At 42.3% G+C, this 18,344-nt stretch overlaps 1 protein-coding gene across 2 annotated transcripts in view; it reads left to right on the top strand.

Moving 5' to 3' along the window:
- The first annotated feature begins 6,580 nt into the window (after positions 1-6,580).
- rasa3 (RAS p21 protein activator 3) overlaps positions 6,581-18,344 on the top strand; it is a 50,312-nt gene continuing 38,548 nt past the window's right edge. For both annotated transcript variants that reach the window (XM_083916826.1, XM_083916825.1), the window contains exon 1: positions 6,581-6,769. In XM_083916826.1, coding sequence (XP_083772952.1) covers positions 6,715-6,769 — 55 coding nt within the window. In that variant the 5' untranslated portion in view covers positions 6,581-6,714. The remainder of the gene's footprint in view (positions 6,770-18,344) is intronic.

The following is an 18,344-nucleotide window of genomic DNA, read 5'->3' as shown; positions in this document are numbered from 1 at the left end:
GTAATTTTGTTTGTTTGAGAATTGGTGCAATTTCTTATAGTTCAGCTCTGTCCCTGCTCTGCTTAGTACATACACATGTTGCTACATGTTTGCTTTCTATTTTCTTTCCATTTTTGATCTACAGATCACTTCTTACCTCTGACTGGATATAATAGAAAAATATAAACAGATAAAATGTAAACACACAAACATGGCATTTACAATGAGAGACAGTGGCAGATGAACAAAAGGTTTTTTTTTGTTACATGTTTGGATCACTGGTTTAGCTGAAAGGATGGACAAAGGGCAATTTGCATATCTGCATGTGTTGCTCGTTAGTTTTCTGTAACCACATTATTATTATAAAACATGATTTCTGCTCATTGTATGTTTATTTACTACAGATGCAGTGTTGAGAATGGAGGAATGTGGAAGTAAAAATAACAAATCTAACCTACATAGAGGCTCTGCTTATGTGAGTTGGTATATTAAAGATTTTATCGATGTTCTTTCCACATTGCAAATCACATGCGTTCTTATATGGTTTGATTCATGTACTATTCATAGATATTTTATGTTTGTATTTTTCCATAATACCAGGATTAACTTTGCACATGTCAATCACCATCTGTCCAACTCAGTACTCTCTGTCCCTTTCACATTTACCATATCCATACACATTGTACACTGTACAATGTGTATGGATGTGTGTGTGCTTGTACTACAAATAAAAAGAACATGCCACAGACGAGATGGTTAGTTGTAAGTGTGCAGTTATTTTAAGTGTGACAACGCCCTCATACGCTGCTTTAGTGGTTGGCCTGTGCATAATAAAACAACAGTGAGCATCCTTTCACTAATCTGCTTAGAGTCAGCATCTGCCTTCTCTTTCTCTTTCTGTCATTCGCTCTGCATTGTCACTCATACACAAACAAACATATAGAAACACTTGCACAGACACTGTTTGACGCCACGTTTATACTTTGACACATATTTTGATATCCATTTTTTATTTTTCTTTGCTTGAGATAAGTTGGACTTCCAAACCTCTAGGGCCTTTTTCTGTTTCTCTGTTTTGTACCATTAACACTCATACACACATACAGTTACACACACAGGCTTGTGGCTTACCACAGGGTGTAGCCACTTTAGCTAAACTGAAATAAACGCGCGTCATAAATGTCTATAAAGCATTATTTCCCTATGTGATGTTGTACATGCAGCCACAAAAACGGTATTCTCCTCCATTTTTTGCTTGCAGATAGGATACTACTTTGGTTGGTATTTCATGATAGTGACAACCCTTGACTCTTGCATTGTCCTTTTATATCACAGTGATTTGACTGGAGTTACATCTGCTTATGCAAATTTCTAATCGAGACCAGAGTCAGTTTACCTGCTGGTCTGAAGCGACTATAAATGAAGTAAGAGCCCAAAATTCTTCCACACTAGCAGCACAAACATGCAGCTGACAGGATGTGGCCAACATAAAGGACCTACATTATTGCTGTTTTGGGCCCTGTGCGAAGTTATTTATACAACATGGGTAATACCATGGTTATTATCTATAGAAGTAGCCACAGAGTTCTAAAGGAGATATGCAAAGGCACACACAAACCGTGTTAACCGTGTGACTGATAAGCACGTAAAGGCACAATATACACATTCAGTCAGTAATGGAAAAAGTACAACTCTCAAGTAGCAGTCAAATACAAGTAAACTGCATATATTCATGTAAAATATTCTCATCAAAATATATTTAAATGGTCAGAAGTAAAAGTGCTATTGGATTAGACTGTAATTATTGATGCATCAATGTGGAAATGTCACTTTATGTCACAAATGTTGCAGCTGGTTAAAGCAGGGCTAATTTGATGTATTTGTTATTTATGTTTTGTATCAATAATCTGCACTGATGGAGGTACCAATGCAACAATGTTAATCACTTCCCCACCTAAGTACAGAAGTATTATCAGTCAAATTTGCGAAAGTTTCAAAAGTAAAAGTAGGACAATGGTCCTCGTGAGTGTGATACAATTTATATGATATTTATACTGATGCATCAATGTGTAATCAGAATTTTACTGCTGTAGCTGGTGGAAGTGGTAGTCATTTTAGGTATTATGTGTAGAGTTAGGTAGTTTAGTCTAGTGGATCCCGACCTACAAAAGGTCACAAAATAAATCTTTTGGTTTGTGAGATGATTAATGGGAGAGAAAATCATTTTGCCTCTAATTTTATCTCTTTAGACCTCAGTCATTTAAATGAAACCATGGGAGAAGAGGGGAACTGCTAACAACTCAAAGACATCTGAGAAGTGACAGGAGGCCCTAACCAGTACAAATCAGTACAGTTTATGAAGTTTGTTACTTTCCACCACTGATGATCTGAATCTGCAAAGTAACTAGAAACTGAAGCTGTTAAACAATGTAGTGGTGTAAAAAGTGCAATAATTCCTGGAGTAGACGTATAACAAGCATAGAATCGAACTGTACTGAATGTACGTAATTACTTTCCACTATGACATTCAGTTAGCTTTAGTGCATGGCAGGGTTGTTGTTGTTGTGTCAAGATTGTCACGGTAGCAATGAGAGAAATAGCCTAATTAGATTTAGAGCTGTTCTAAAGGAGTCACAGCTAATCCCAACACTTCAGCTGGCAGCAGAAGCACTGCAGCTAACCGTTGTTCCTGATAGAGAGACTGTCCGACTGTTTTTTTTAGTCCCACATCTCTGCTGCGTCGGGCTCAGCCAGCTGGGTTTGTAGAGCGCTCCAGACCAGAGTCAGGCTATTTTGAGGAATGTGGTCATAGTGATCTCAGAGGCGTCTCCCAATAGGCTCAAGTGTGGGCTGATGATGATGATCCTGTGTCTTTCACCTGAATGGATGTTAAACCCTTACCAGACGTCCCTCCCACAGAGCAGGCCAGCACATTGTTCATTCTTTCATCTGTTAGATTTGGCTCAAGGTCAGTGTTGACCTTATGTATATTTTAATGACATCTCTGAGACACAGTTCCAAACTCATAATCCTGAAGGTATTTGACCCTTCAAGAAGTATGTATTGACCATCAAATTTAAATGACAGGTGATTCTTCTCTTGAGTAAGTGGAGGTTTGCACACTTGAGGTGCCATCTTGAACATAATAAATCGGAATTGTTGGTGTACACTATCTGTTTAGGGAGGAAATTTAAAATACCACACCATTAAATACTCAATAATGACAGGTTGGTGCCTGAGTTTGAGTGGTGAGGGACTTTTTTCTTTTGTTGTACTTTTCACTGTAAGGCCATATTGTAAAAAAACGAAATCCCCAGAGTCGACCCAAATTAACATTTTGCTGTTTGAAACATAATGGTCACTTCAGGATCTAGAGACCAAAGCTGATGTCTGTTGACTCTCCCTGTGAAAGACTTAAATGTCATTGGGATGCACTTCTTAAATCCTATTATTGTATGCCATGACGTGAATTTGGCAGTGTCCATACTGTACAGTAGTTGAAAAGGGAGTGAAGCTAATCCTTAGTCGTTTACAGCCTATAAAGCTCAGATCAGGGGAACCGCATTAGATCATTTGACCCACAAAAATCAGGGGAGATCCAGTAGAGTCATGCTGCTGCATGTGGGTGAGTGAACAGAAGATGCACTGCCAAATCTCAGAAAGGAAAGGTACAAATAAAATGCTGATGCCGATTATGGTAATCTAAATTTGCCAGCAGCGACAATTATGTACTTTTAAATCTTTCAATACTATGGGGGGATAGAACGGCACTTATCAGAAGATCGAGCGGTTCGATCCCCGGCTCATCCAGCCTGCGTATCGCAGTGTCTTTGGGGGAGACACTGAACCTCAAATTGCTCCTGAAGGCTGTGCCATCGGTGTGTGAATGTGCATCTGAATGATTAGATTAGATCCTGATCAGCAGCCATCAGAGTTTTAATGTGTGAGTAAAAGTGCTTTGAGTACTCGGAAGACTGGAGAGTCCATTTACACCTACCATGAGCTAGTTCTTGTCAAATCAGAGTCTAGCCATCCTCATGAAGTTGTAGCCTGTATGAGAAGTGATTTACACCAAAGAGCAGCAGGCACGTTGTGGCCATGTATGAGGGGTGATCAATGCCTAAAAGGAGCAGAATGAGAAGAAGCAGTGTCATCCACAAACACTATTTCTGCTACTTTTAAGGGGATTTCAAATATTTCAACATGACAACATCAATACATGTCTGACATGCTGCTCTCCACAATCAATCAAATATTTACGTGGTCGGGAGGCGCATTAATGTGTTTCAAGCGAGAACAAATTCTTTGTAAACACAGATCAGCATGTCAAAGGAGTCACAGGTCTCTGTTACTGACTGGCTGTGTGTATTATCTGGCCGCACTACGCTGCTAAAAGTTAAACTATTCTCAACTTTCCGTTTGGCTGCACTTTGCCGCAGACAGCAGCAAGCCAAGACTGCATGACAGCTAGACATTCATACACATTGCATCTTTTTGTGTGAAATGATCCCAAACTTATACTCTGCCTTTTCTGGATGTAATGGTGTGCATCTGCAAAAACGCTCCGTGTGGAACAATGATCCCTGCACTGAGTGGGCTGCATAACGCGCGATATAGGAATAAAATGAATCATCGAGGCAGAGATTTGCCTCGATTCATTTATGTAATCGAGTAACTCGAGTAATGTTGCGTTCACACCTAACGCAAATGACGCGAATACAATCGCTTTAGATGCTTGTTTCACGTCGCTTGCTCACATTTGTCACATTTTTTATCATCGCTTCATTCACATCTATTGCATGTAGCAGCCAGGGCGGCTAGCTAACTGAAGCTAACTCCCGGCTCAGCCTACTCTGCTGTTGTGCTAAATGGAAAGTTATGCTAGTGCTACAGGGATCTGAATGCTCTTAAAAGAACAGAAATGAGCTCTTAGAGGAAGTGTGTTGTGTTATAGTGAGATCAGGCTGCTGAACGGTCTCCGGTGGATCAGATCATCTTCACTCTGCACTGACGGCTTTCTGAACCCCGAAACTGCTCTGGGCACTTCTCATGGGGCAGCCCTCTCACTCTCACACTGACATCTCTCCATTAATGCATGTTTATAGGACCAGTTTATGCATGTTTGCATATTTGAGGCCTGTGTGTGTGTTCAACACAACATCAAAAAAAAAAGAGTGAAAAGTTAATTTCGTCCTTCCCTTCGCGGGACTAATAAAGGCATGCTTCCTTTTTTTCTTTCTTTCTTTTTTTCTTTCTTCTTCTGGGTTTCTGGCAGAATAGATGCCTAAAGGCACGTTGCTGCCATCCACAGTTCATAGTTATATCCATTATCTTATCCACAGGAACAGACTGGTTTCCCCCAAGGACTGCAACCATAAGGCGTGTTTCCATTAGCCCTATAGAGTGGCCTCCCGGAAAGTTTCAGTGCCCGCCCTCTGAAATGGCCGTTCACTCGCCGTGTTTCCATTACAAAAAAAATTCAGAGAGGGATTTACTAGACTCTGGAGGTGACGTATTACTCTGAATAGGTTTCGCCGGTGATCGGCTGATCAGTGATACAGCAGCACGTTCTTTCTCAAGAGAAATACAGAATGGTTGTCGTTTGATTTAAGTTGGCTCGTATGATTCACAACGTCAACTTATGTACATGTAGCATGGAAGAAAACACACTTAAAGATGTGTGTGTGTGTGCACGTGTGTGTGCGTGTGTGTGTGTGTGTGTGTGTGTGTGTGCGTGCAAGTGCATTTATGCGTGAATGAGAGAGAGAGGTATGGAGCATGCAGCAACCACAGGTCGGAAATTCAATCCAGAATCTGTGCACAGATCATTTCCTGCGCTGCGTTCTACTACACCACTGGATAAAAGTGTCTACTCTACTTCGTCGTGTTGTGGTGGCGTCTGTAGGTCAAACGGCCTCCTGAGCGACTCACATGCAAATAAGGGGCGTTTTTGGCGAGATAGACCCGCCTCATTCAGGGTCGTCGACCATAGTGGAAACACACCTATAGTGGCTTTGGTGAGCGCAGTGAGCTCCTGGATGTCTCACGGAGAACTTTGATGATGCTAACCGCAATCTCATCGCCTGAAAGTTCAATGTTTTAAACTTTATTTGTGATTCTTCATTTGCTCCGCATCTTGATGTGCCAGATGTTCCATTTGCACCGCCTTCGCCTGAATCACATGTCATCATGCGATTTACATTGATTTTCAATATGTTGTTGCATCTATCGCGTTTGGTTTGAACGCTGCTTAAGTGTTTCAGCCGTACAACCAGGCTATTAGTACTGCACACTCACCACCATGGCTAATGTCATCAATAAAGGCAAGATGACAATACTAATAATTATTATTATTATAACAAATATATGTCTGTGACTGTGAGAGTGGGCGGGACCCTGCTGTTTCCTCAGTGACACCACTTCCTCTCCTCCTTCTGTAGTGGCGTGGATCACCTTCCATACTGCTCCATACCCATGTGTGGGCGGTGTTGTATGGGGCCACACCTCCACTGGCGCTGCTGCTGCTGCTGCTGCGGGACTGAAGCTGGATCTGCCCGCTTGTTCTCAACCAGCACAGCAGAAGCAGTGATAGGGACCGGAGTATGATCGCTGTCCGGAGCGCATAGATGTGCAAAACCCCTGGATTATCCGTGCGCTGCTGGAGAGGCCAGAACCGACCACCGTGGAGGACTGTCTTTATCTAGTCGTCAAAAGGGAAAGAGCCACGGGGAAAGCATGGCGGTAGAAGAGGAAGGTCTCCGGGTTTTCCAGAGCGTTAAAATAAAAATAGGTAAGAAGAAAAATCCCTACCCCCAGTCTGAGCGCCTCAATGGATGGCTCCATGTTAACGGGCCAAGCAGGCAGTGAGGGCTGGAGACTGGAGGGGGGGGACAGATCTGTCTTGTTCCTGCTGTTATTGTAATTCAAATCACACGTTTTCCTCTGAGCGCTGAAAACCGCAAACTGTAAAAATGCAAAAACGGGGGGAGAAAATCGAGAGATTCAAAGCCTTGTGGGAATTTGGCAGCTGGCATAAGAATCCAAATCATGTTTGAGGTTCACTTCACATATGGAGAACTGCTGCTGGCTGATATTAAACAGGCTACGCGACATTAAGGCTCCACAGCTGCACATATCCAGATGCTTTTAGACACTTCAGGATAAATAAACCCTTATTACACCTTAGCTACAGACACCCTTTCATGTTATTGTACCCCCCCCCCCCCCCGGCCTCCCCCGCTCCATGCTTCATGCTTAACGGTCTAGCTATTGATTGTTAGCACAGATTTCTATTTTTAGATATCTAGCTGCTCTCCATTGAGTACCCTTGGTTTGTAGGAGGCATGTGGTGCATGCATATCTTGTGAATGGAGCCATGAGGAGTCTGAGTACAGTTTGCGATGGAGGATTTGGTGGAGAGGGCTGTGTTTTTATAAAAGTCAGATTGGTTAAAAAAAAAAAAAAGTGAAAACTGGTAATTATATAATTGAAATTACCTAATCACATTTGGCTGAATGCTTACAATATACAGTATAATAATAATAATAATAATAATAATCATGGTAATAATGGTAATAATAATAATACAAATGGTAATAATAATAAAAATAATGGGACTACATGGTAATAGAATAGTTATATTAAAACAGGTAATTAAGATTACTTTAAGTTAAGTTTTGACTTGGACAGTATTTCAATTAGAGTTACAACTCATTTTCATCATTGACTAATCTGAACATTATTTTGAACATATAATTTAAATTTAAAGTGACATCAAAACAACGAAAACTGCAGCTCTTCGTATCTGAGAAGCTAAAATTAGTTCATTTGTGGCAATTTTTACCTGGAAAAAGTATTAAAACGACACATTGATGATCACAATGCATTGTCTGTCAATCGACTAATCCATTGTACGACCATTTGTTATCGCTGTAATTATAGTAAATGTTATAGTTTTTTTGTGAGGGGAAGACGTCTAAGATGCTGCAGGCTGTTCTTTCTTTTTGCCTTTTTAATTTCAAAGCAAACAATCATTTCCTCTGTTTGCTCTCAACTGTTATCTGTGGTCAACATGGGACGTTTGGAAGCGTCTGCTGTAGTTCTCACCGACATCTGGCGGGCCATTCATCCTGGCTGTGATGTCCCGTTTGTTTTGACTTCAAACATGCGACAGGAGGGATGAGCAGAGAAAAACAAAATGACAACAAACACACATACAAGCTGCGGGCGGGTCTTATGCCAGACAACATCAGACCAAAACACTTTTTTCCCACTTGAGCGAAGTTAGGCTGGGTTTTAAAGGTCCTTATCTGCTGTTAAAATTGTCTGGAAACAGCTGGAGGGAGAAAACCCCTGACTGGAGTTTATCAAGTAGTTCAGCCCCAGTGAGATGATTTGCTCAGACCTGCAGCTCCAGGGAGAGTTGTAATGTTAAATGACAAAGGCCTTGTTAGATTGCTGCTCTTTCTGAATGAATGTTCAGTCATCCAGCAGCGTTGAGTTCCTGTGAATGAAAAACTGAATGACTGGAGGACCACAAGATACAACCCGGCTTACTGATCACGACAGCACAGTGCAGTGGAAGTACTCAGAGCCTTTAAAAGCGGCAATACCACACAATAACATTCTCTGTTACAAGTAAAACTCCAGTTTTTAAAACGTTACTTAGTAAACGTTTAGAAGTATCATGACCAAAATGTACATAAAGTATGAAAAGTCAAAATACATTATGCATTAATGTGTAAGTAGCATTTTATTGTTGTATGTATACTGTATTGGTCAAGGCCGATTCAATTATCAACTTATGTTTAATGTAAAATCTTATTTTGTATAATAACTACAGCACTGTAATTGTTTAAAGACACTGTACTTAATATTCAGAACATTAATATAGCAGCAAAAAACGAAAAAGTAATAGAGTTACTTTCCCTCTGTATGTGTTGTAATTTCTAGTTTCTCTGTTGTTTTTTGTGACAGTCAGGCTGGCATGGATGTTAGTTCATGTGGCTGTGAAAAGAAAAAAGTTGTTATTTCACATATTGGGGTGAGAGCTGTGTGGAAGCAATCCCAACCTTTATTTTCAGTATTTCAGTTAAAGCACCTTTTGAGGAAGTTTTTTGAGTCATTTTTTTAAGCAAAAATGCCAGAATAAATAACGGTTTCAGCCTCTCAAATATGAAGATTTAAAATTTTCTTGGGGTAAAAAAGCATTTGTAGACATGAGCCTGTACTCAGAGAAACATGGATGGCCATGTTTCACTATTATCTGACATTTTATAGACAAAACGATTAATCGAATAAATAATGGGCGGATTTATTGCTAATGAAAGCAATCATTAGTTGCAACGGTATTAACAAGTAACTTACAGCTATCAATAGATATAAGTAGGTTATAAGTACCCGAGTAAATGTAGACTTTGGTACATTCCTTCATTACCGGAATGACATTGTATTATCAGGAAAACATTTTTACAAGCTTTATAAATATGTCGTGACTTGTTCACAGTTTGACGTAGAATATTTATGTTGTCGTCACTTCCAAGCCAGGACTCTTGAGTTTCCTCAGTACAGTGTTGACAGTAGAGTTTAAACTGTCTAGTTACCTAGCAGCAGTCATGCTCACTGTCAGTTTGATCCCCACGGCGCTCTGCTCGTGATAATGTCTATGTAACCCTTGCATCACGTTGTTTTCATTAAAGTCTTGTCCTTTGGCATGAGACTGAGGTTGGCTGATTACTCAGAGCTAAAAATCTGCCACAAATTTGTAGAAGAAAGAGAGAGAGAGAGGACATATTATTGTCTGCTCTACCAGGTGATGACTCTCCTCAGTTTCCTGGAGTAACACACGAGTTTCGGAAACCGAACGGAGCTACTGGGCCCAAGTCCGTTCTGTCTGGCGAGCACAGGAAACAGGAAACTACCCCCAATTCACTTCCTGATTAGCTGGAATAGACTACAAAAGAATTGTGTTTTTTCCTGCATGGCAACAAGCTAATGCAAAGCAGATGCAGGGAGACAGAACAAGGGACAGAGGTGGTGTCTCACATACAGGAGCAGGCTGTGCTTTATCTGTCAGCGCTCAGAGAGATGGGGGATTCTCAGTGGCACAGCGGAAGTTGGGACTTTGCACTAATAAACAAAAACACTTCGGTGACTTCTCTGTCACTGCTAAAAAGCACAGTCTGACAAACTCGGATGGATTTAGAACACCGGACAACTAATAACACACTTTATACCAAAACTCCTGTCTGAATACACCTGTATCCGCCCGCTGTATGAAATGCTCTGTTTTAGGGCTGGCCTTTTTAACGGCGCACTCATACTGTCCATCCGTACCGTGCCCCAGCACGTTTCAAGGCTAAAGTCTAGTTCGTTGTACCAGTGTGAGTGCAACCGTACCGCGCCTAGAAGCAGTATGCTTGCCTTCCACGGCCCGTTTGGGAGAGGTGGGCTTTTGTAAAGCAGGTTTGCACATGTACGAGCACTTGGTGCGCACGTGTAAGAGCAGGAGCACGAGGCCTACGGCGGTTCTGACGTAATTTTATGTGCGCTTGTTCGGACTTGTTCACGTTGGTGTGATGCCGAGATTGTTTACTGCAGATTTGGTCAGATGAAAATATTCAAAAACAGTCAGAAAAAACGAAATCTCCAATGGGTGATAACATTCAATTGAGAAGCATTCAAGCCGAGGCACACTTGGTCCATATGATCCGGCCGTGCTTTAGCATGATTGTCCCCTCCTCCCTTTTCCCCCCGTGGCCCAGGCCTGTTTATTCTGATTTAGTTTTGTCTGACTTTTTTTGAACACTGCTGTGAACACTCCACCTCTGCATCAAACCACCGCGAACCGTTCGGCAGCATCTTTTTAAATGTCCGCCATGGAGAACAGACGTATATCAAGACCGCCGCCAAAGCGAGCCTGGGCGTGGTACAGATGTACTCATACTGGTCAAACGAACAAGACTTTCTGATTTTGCTGTACGTTTGCAATTTTCTATTTAATCCCAAGTTAACGGTGAACGTCCTTCCAGAGTTCAGTGTGTGCCTGGTGCCAGGTGATGTAGCGGAGGATATAAATTAGTGGAATTATCCTGAGAGTAGATCATGGCATCAGTTCTCCTCTTAAGCTCCTCAGCCTGCACAGCCGAGGCTTTATAATGTTACCGCAGCACCGTGTTGTAACAGTACAAGTCAGGACTCCACAGCAACAGTTGCCAGGTTGCCCATAGGCAGCCATTTTGGGAAAATGGCAACCAATTCTTGCCCTCTGGTTGTCACAGTTTTTTACATATAAAAAATAGGGACAGCAAAATGTTCACCCAAAAATAAACTTGAACCGGAACCAGACAAGTGCATGCAACAATGCTGCACATGTACTGGTGAAGGAGTTTAAGTTGTTTGACTGTAGGTCATAAGTCCGACTAATAATCGAATGGGAAAATTTAGTCTACATCCAAGAACCCAATTAACCTCAACTAAAAACAAAAAACTATTTTTGGGACAAATTTGTGTTTTTTGGCTGAAATACATTTGCATATTATCTCAATTAGTAATTATTGAAGTGACTTAAATGTCCACCATATTATTAGTTTCGTCAACCAAAGGCCTGAAAAGCACTATTAAAAGTTAGTGTTGAGCCCTGCAAGTGTACATCTGGATGTGACACAAGTGTGAGTGGAACACAGTGGAAGAAACACTAGATTACATATTGTGTTGAGGAGATAAAGTGTTGGTGGTCGAGGAAACAGGAGTGGGCGGCTGAATTCAGGCATCTCAGGCTGGATGACTTGGACCGGGGTGAGCCCCCCTCTTTCTCTTGACAGCCGGCCAACAGAGGTTCCCAAACTTCTCCCAGACTGAATAGGAGACATGGAGTGACGGGGAGAGGGAGGGGAAGAATGTTTTGTGTGTGGAGGCAAAAAAAGCATCATATGAGGCTTTAACTGCATTATAAGAAGTTGTGTGTGGAAGTGGCTTTCCATACCACTCCTAATATCTATGTACATACAGGTGTTTATGTGGCAAGTTCTCCATTTTATCCTAGAGGGCCAGGTCTTTGGGAAGTCGTTTGCTGTAAACATGTGTGTTGACGGTTTAGACCCAGGCCATGTTGCGGTCCAGGCAGCTTCAGGCTGGTGGAATAATCCGGGTTGGGTACAGTAGCTCTCCTTGCACTCCTCAATGTGCCCTCAACGAAAACACAGTACCAGGAATAGTGGGGTAAGTAACACAGTAGGCCCAGCATGCAGGGTCAGCAGGGGTAAATAAAGGGCTGCGCTCAGAGTGGCGCTCCAACAGGTCGTCTTGAAGTCGACTCGATTCCTCCCTCCTGCAATGACCTCTACCTGCTGACAATGACATAAACATGAAAACAGTTACCATGCTGCTCAGTAGAAAGAGGAACCCTTTAGTGTCAAGAGGTGTCAGAAGCAAAGTTACAATATCGCTTCTATGTTGTGAAAAAGCAAAATTGCTTCAACAAAAAGTGGTTACAAACATCCGTAGCAAATGACTCCACACACACGCTGATTAAATCAGGTTTTGCAACAGTATTACTCTCCTCTGGCAACACAAGCAATGTCAGCTTGCCACATTCAGGGACTTGCAGCCAATCCCCTCTCCCTTTCCTGTGCTTGCAAAAGATATCATATCTTCTCACCATTGTGTGTGCCAAGCCTGTTTGTGAGTGCATGCAGGAGAGATTTGCCCTCATTTGACATCTTTAGTTGTTTTAGAAGTCAGAAAAACAAACGGGGTATTCTGATAATTATGTTAATGAACAAGGAAGCCATGGGGAGTGGTTAAACTGACCGGTATGTACAGGCCATGTAAAGCTGTGAAACCAGCTCCTTGCAACTCTACCATGACACCACACTGGTCTGAAAGATTACTCTCACATACCGAAGGACCATAACAGGTTTCTTACACCGATTTCTTACATGTGAGCAGATTTCCTCCACGGTGTAACTTCACTCCATGTGCCCTTTTGTGTGCGTGTTTGTGTATTTTTGTTTTACTCAAGTTTTCCATTGAGACTAACGAATCTGTTTGAACATTAGCTCTAGGACACGCTAGATGGAGAGCGAGTTTGATCAGTAACTGAACACAGAGACTGTGGTGTGCAGCACAGCCAGACTTTAACTGTAAACCCCCTTTAAAATCTTTTTTTTTCTTTCATGCTGTTCGTCCTCATGCTGCTTAACAATTTCAGCACAGCTGGTGGACAATTTGGGACAAGCAGCATTGCATGTAAACGTAGTACAGTCAGCAGTAGGTACTTCTGCTGCAGAGACTAGCTTATAAACCAAACCAGATGATAAAGAGCAATATAACTATTGACAATGAGTTGCTGACTCACCAGTGTAAGAAATATATTTTATGCTGACTAAATTAGATCACACCCATATAACAGTATTATTATAAATTGCACAAAATACGTCAGGATAAATTTGGAGGAAATGTATTTTAAATGATGCACACATAATAAGTACCATTTAATGTTATGGATCTAGCCATAAAAGATATGCCCCTTGTATAAAAAATGGACGTAGCCTCTTCCCGTGTCCGTTCTCTCAACTTGATCCAATCGTACTCGACTATGGGAGTCGCCATCATGTCAGACTCATTTTCTCTTACCAAAAAAGGGCAGTGATATGACGTAGTGTGTGTTTGTGTGTGTGTGTGTGTGTGTGTGGGGGGGGGGGGGGGCGTCCATATTGCTGATGTATACCTCCGAGGTGAAGTGAGGGCCAGCGGCTAGCTGTCTCTCAAAAGGCAGCGCCCCTAATTATTCATACACTTTAACCTCCAATAAGAAAAAAATAGCCTGGTACAAAAAAATTCACCCATGTTGTCATGAAGATATGACCTTAACATACGGACTAGAATGTTTTTTGTACCAAGCCTTAAACAGGTTTAATTGTGCTTTGAAAATGGCCTGTTTAACATTGGGGTCAATGAGAAACTGCTCTATTATGAAACCTTCCCCTAGTCGCCACTCCGCGAACTGCAATTTTTTGCACTTCCGTATTGGCTCAACCAGGAAATCACTGTGGTGGGGGCTTGGCTTGAATGTGTTGCTCAATGACGTAAATGTAGCTTTAAATATGAAACAAGCAGATTCATATATTGATTAGTCTACCCAAACATGCAGGGAGACAGTGTCCTTTGTATCAAACATACATCCCATGTAGCCTTTAAAAGTTTATAGTTTTATTTATTACTGTGTCCTGCACTTGTCCTCTACAGAGCTCTGAGCTCTGTCATTGTCAGGAACATTTTTGGACGGGGGAGAAGTGGATCATGCTGCAGTTGTGAAACGATGCAAAGCTGTCCACAGGGACTGAACCTTTGGAGTTTGATACTGAAAAAATACAGGTGGAAATCATTGGTGAAACCAAGGAGATTAACAGGTTTAGTTTCAAGAAGAGCGAGAGTGGGTTCAAAGTGGTAAATATGGCTGCCTGTCGGAGATGCTGTTGCTTATTTTCCTTTCAATGGTGTCATCTTTATTCTCCAAGTTGGGTCGCTTAACTCAGTGATCATCTTGGAATATTGCAGTTGATTCACAAAAACAAATGTTTTCTGCCATTATCACATTGGGCATTACACAACCTGTAATGCAACTGTGGTCACTACGCCTTAACTGCCTAAAAGAAGTCTCATTGTATAGAAGTCATTGAAAAAAAGGCTCTAATTGATGACTTGATTAATTACCTCAGTCAACATTTTCCTGATGAGTTTATGGTATCATTCACTTGTTTCTTCAATACAAAGTGATGTATATTCAGTAAATGATGTTCCCATTTAGAGTGAAAATAGAAGATAAAGCAGGTTATGCTTAAGGGTGTGGCTGCCTTGTGATTGACAAGCCACTACCACGGCCTGAGGTTCTGAGTCACATCCACAGATGCCTCACTCCTGGCTTCAAAACAAGTAAAATAGGGACGGACAAAATGCCAAACTTGAGGCTTCAAAATGGTTTTGCAAAAACCAATGGGGGATATGACGGCTGCGTTCACTTCTTTTATACTGTCTGCTCACAGCCCAGCACTGTTTCTGGGTCCTTAGGCAGCAGAGGCCTAACAAAAGACACTATCGAGTTGCATGGTGGGAAGTGTAGGATTCAGGGTTTGGGAGTTTGGCCCACATTAGCGACTTAAAGTCACATTTCCTTGTTTGTTTAACCGTTCTTGTTTTCTTCTGTCTCTCAAAAGTGCCCCCATTTTATGAAACTACGATACTGTATCACAGGAGAAACCCTTTAGTATTTCTACACATTTTATAGAGTACATACATTATAGAGTAAATGAGTAAGAAATGAACTTATCATGAAACTAAATCTAATAAATCTATATTTTACTGTAGGATCAAAGCCTCTGCTGTGAATATCCACAGTAGGCCCCTGTGTGAGAATCTAAGTTTTGTTTCGGTTCTTGTTTTGAATCTCTAGTCGGGACTATCAAAGGAACTGAATATCAACTGAGGGAAAATAAATTGTCATCTACAAGTTTCAGTCCTTCTCTCCATTCTCACGCTGTGTCTCTCTCTGTCTTACACACACACACACACACACACACACACACGCACGCACACACACACACACACACACACACACACACACACACACACACACACACACACACACACACACGCGCACACACACTCAGGGGTAACTGGGTTGTTAACTGCTTTTAAACTGCATCTTGGATTCAGTTGGAATTCCTTTCTCCTCATCTCATTTCCTGTTGTAGCTTTCTCCAAAGCTAACCGCTTTCCAGTTTTCTATCTGACTGACTTCTCTCTCTCTCTCTCTCTCTCTCTCTCTCTCTCTGTGCGCATGCGTGAGTGTGAGCGGAGCGAGTGAGCTGGAGTGATTGACGGTGGTGAGTGGTTTTCTCAAAACTTTTCTATAATTGTTTGTTTGTTTGTTTTGCATGTTTTAGTGTAGTTTGTGAACCTTGTTCCAGTCGGTGTGTGTGTGTGTGTGTGACACCGGGCATCATGCCCGGTGTCGGAGTAGATGAGGTGGGGCTGCAGAAACTGACGAGGCGACATGCGGTCAAACTTTTGCCGGCTGTCGCCTGTACAGTTGAGGATGCAGCCTACGCCATCGGAGAGCTTGTGGGGTTTATAAGTGTAAAAGCTGCCTCACGGATGAACAGCGCTATAGTCATCTTTCTGGATGATGTGGCAAAGGCGGAGAAAGTGGTGGAGAGCGGCGTGGTGATCCATGACACCTTCACGCCGGTGTTTCCTCTGGCTAACCCGGTGAGGAGGATCATGATCTCCAACACGCCACCTTTCATTAAAAACGAGGATTTAAATACAGAACTGTCCCGCTACGGACGAGTCATCTCCCCAATAAAGATGATGATGTTGGGAGGTAAAACCCGACCGGAAATGAAACACGTTGTGTGTTACCGGCGGCAGACCTTCATGGTGCTCAAAGATGGAGTTAAAGACCTCAACCTGTCTTTGAGTTTCAAGGTGGAAGGATTTAATTATATCGTTTTCGTCACATCTGAAACGATGAAGTGTTTTTCTTGTGGGGCCGAGGGGCACTTGGCTCGAGCCTGCCCTGAGGATAAGGAGGCTGCCGGTGGCACTGCGGGGCCGAGCGCCGGTGCATCACCCCGGCGTGCGGGGGCCAAAGGCCCCCGCCCCTGGGGATCCGGGGCTTCGGCCTCTGGTGGACCTGGCGCTTTGGCCTCCGCTGAGCCGGCAGCTGATGCGTCAGCTGGTGGCGAGAGTGGTTCGGGTGAGACGGGCACAGGTGAGACGGGCTCACCTGACGCGCTGCAGCCGGCGGCTGAGTTAGACTCGGCCGGTGTGCAGCGATCTGACGAGACGGCAGAACAGAGTGAACGGGAGGAGATGGAGCAGGAACAGGCTGTTTGCCCAGAGGAAAATATTACTGCTACAAAGAGCACAGTCACACCTGCTAATAAAAATAAACAGGAAAAGAAAAAGAAGGATAAAGAACATAATGTGAATGCAGACGAGGTGGTGAATGAGGTGATGGAGGAGGACATGGATGAGGATAAAAGATCAGGAAAAAGGAAAATCAGTGAGTGTAGGGAGGAGGAGGAGGATGATGAGGATGAGGAGGAGGTGGAGGTGGAGGAAGATAGTGGGGATGAAGCGGGTGAAGAATGGGATATGACTCCATCTCAGGAGGTTCACACCACCACCTATTCATTGAGAGAAATAAAAAAGTTCCTAAAAGACACAAAAGGGAAAGTAGCTGTGCAGGTGAAGAATTTCTTCCCCGACCTGAAGGGCTTCATTGTGTCTGTGTCACGCCTTAAAAAGATGGAAGACTCCTTTGAAACGAAGGAAGTCTACAGACTGAACAAGTTTGTCACAAAAGCCAGGGTGAAGCTCGCTGAACTTAATGATGACTCACTTTAAAATGTCTTATCACACCTTTGTGGCTGTTTTCTTATTTATTTTTTTTCATATCATTATGACTAATATAAATATTGGTTCTTTAAATATTAACGGTGCCAGAAGTGTTGTGAAGAGAGCTTCTCTTTATAAACTTATTGATTTTAAGAAACTGGACGTAGTTTTTATTCAAGAAACCCATAGTGATGATGAAAACAAGAGAGACTGGAAGAAGGAGTGGCCTGGCCAGGTTTTTCTCAGCCACAAATCTTTTAATAGTGCTGGAGTCGGTGTGCTTTTTAACAAAGCTTTTAACCCTCACTCCGTCGAGGTGCAGGATGTTTTATCAGGTCACATTTTGAAGGTCAGAGCACAGTTTGAGAATGTCATAATGGTTTTTATATGTGTTTATGCCCCTGTTTTTAGCAAAGATAGAATGAGTTTTTTAGACATTCTATCTGATGCCATTAGCGGCTGCAGCACTGAAGAGTATTTATTTCTGGGAGGTGATTTTAATTGCACAGAGCATCCTAATACAGACAGGAATCACCTAGAGCCTCACCCTGCTTCATGTGCTCGGCTTCAGCGTCTCAGTGAAGCTCACGAGCTGCAGGACGTATGGAGAGGGTTTCATAGAAATATCCGGCAGTATACATGGAGCCACAGTCGTGAGAATGTTTTATCGATGGCTCGACTTGATCGGTTTTATTGCTTTAAACATCATTTTAGCATTTTTAAATCAAGTCATATTATACCGGTCGGCTTTACAGACCATTCTCTGGTTCAGTGTTCTTTTTTTATCTCAAATGTTAAGATAACCAGTGCGTATTGGCATTTTAACACAGCTCTTTTATTAGATAATGCTTTTAGAGAGGGTCTTAATTATTTATGGGTTTTACACAAGGGCAAGAAGTCCAGTTTTATTTCTTTACAGCAGTGGTGGGATATTGGCAAAGTCCAAATCCAACAATTTTGTA

The sequence above is a fragment of the Echiichthys vipera genome (assembly GCF_963691815.1).
Source record: "Echiichthys vipera genome assembly, chromosome: 1".
NCBI lineage: Eukaryota > Metazoa > Chordata > Actinopteri > Perciformes > Trachinidae > Echiichthys > Echiichthys vipera.
Note: the sequence above shows the minus strand (reverse complement) of the source record. Positions and strands in the feature narration are given on the sequence as shown.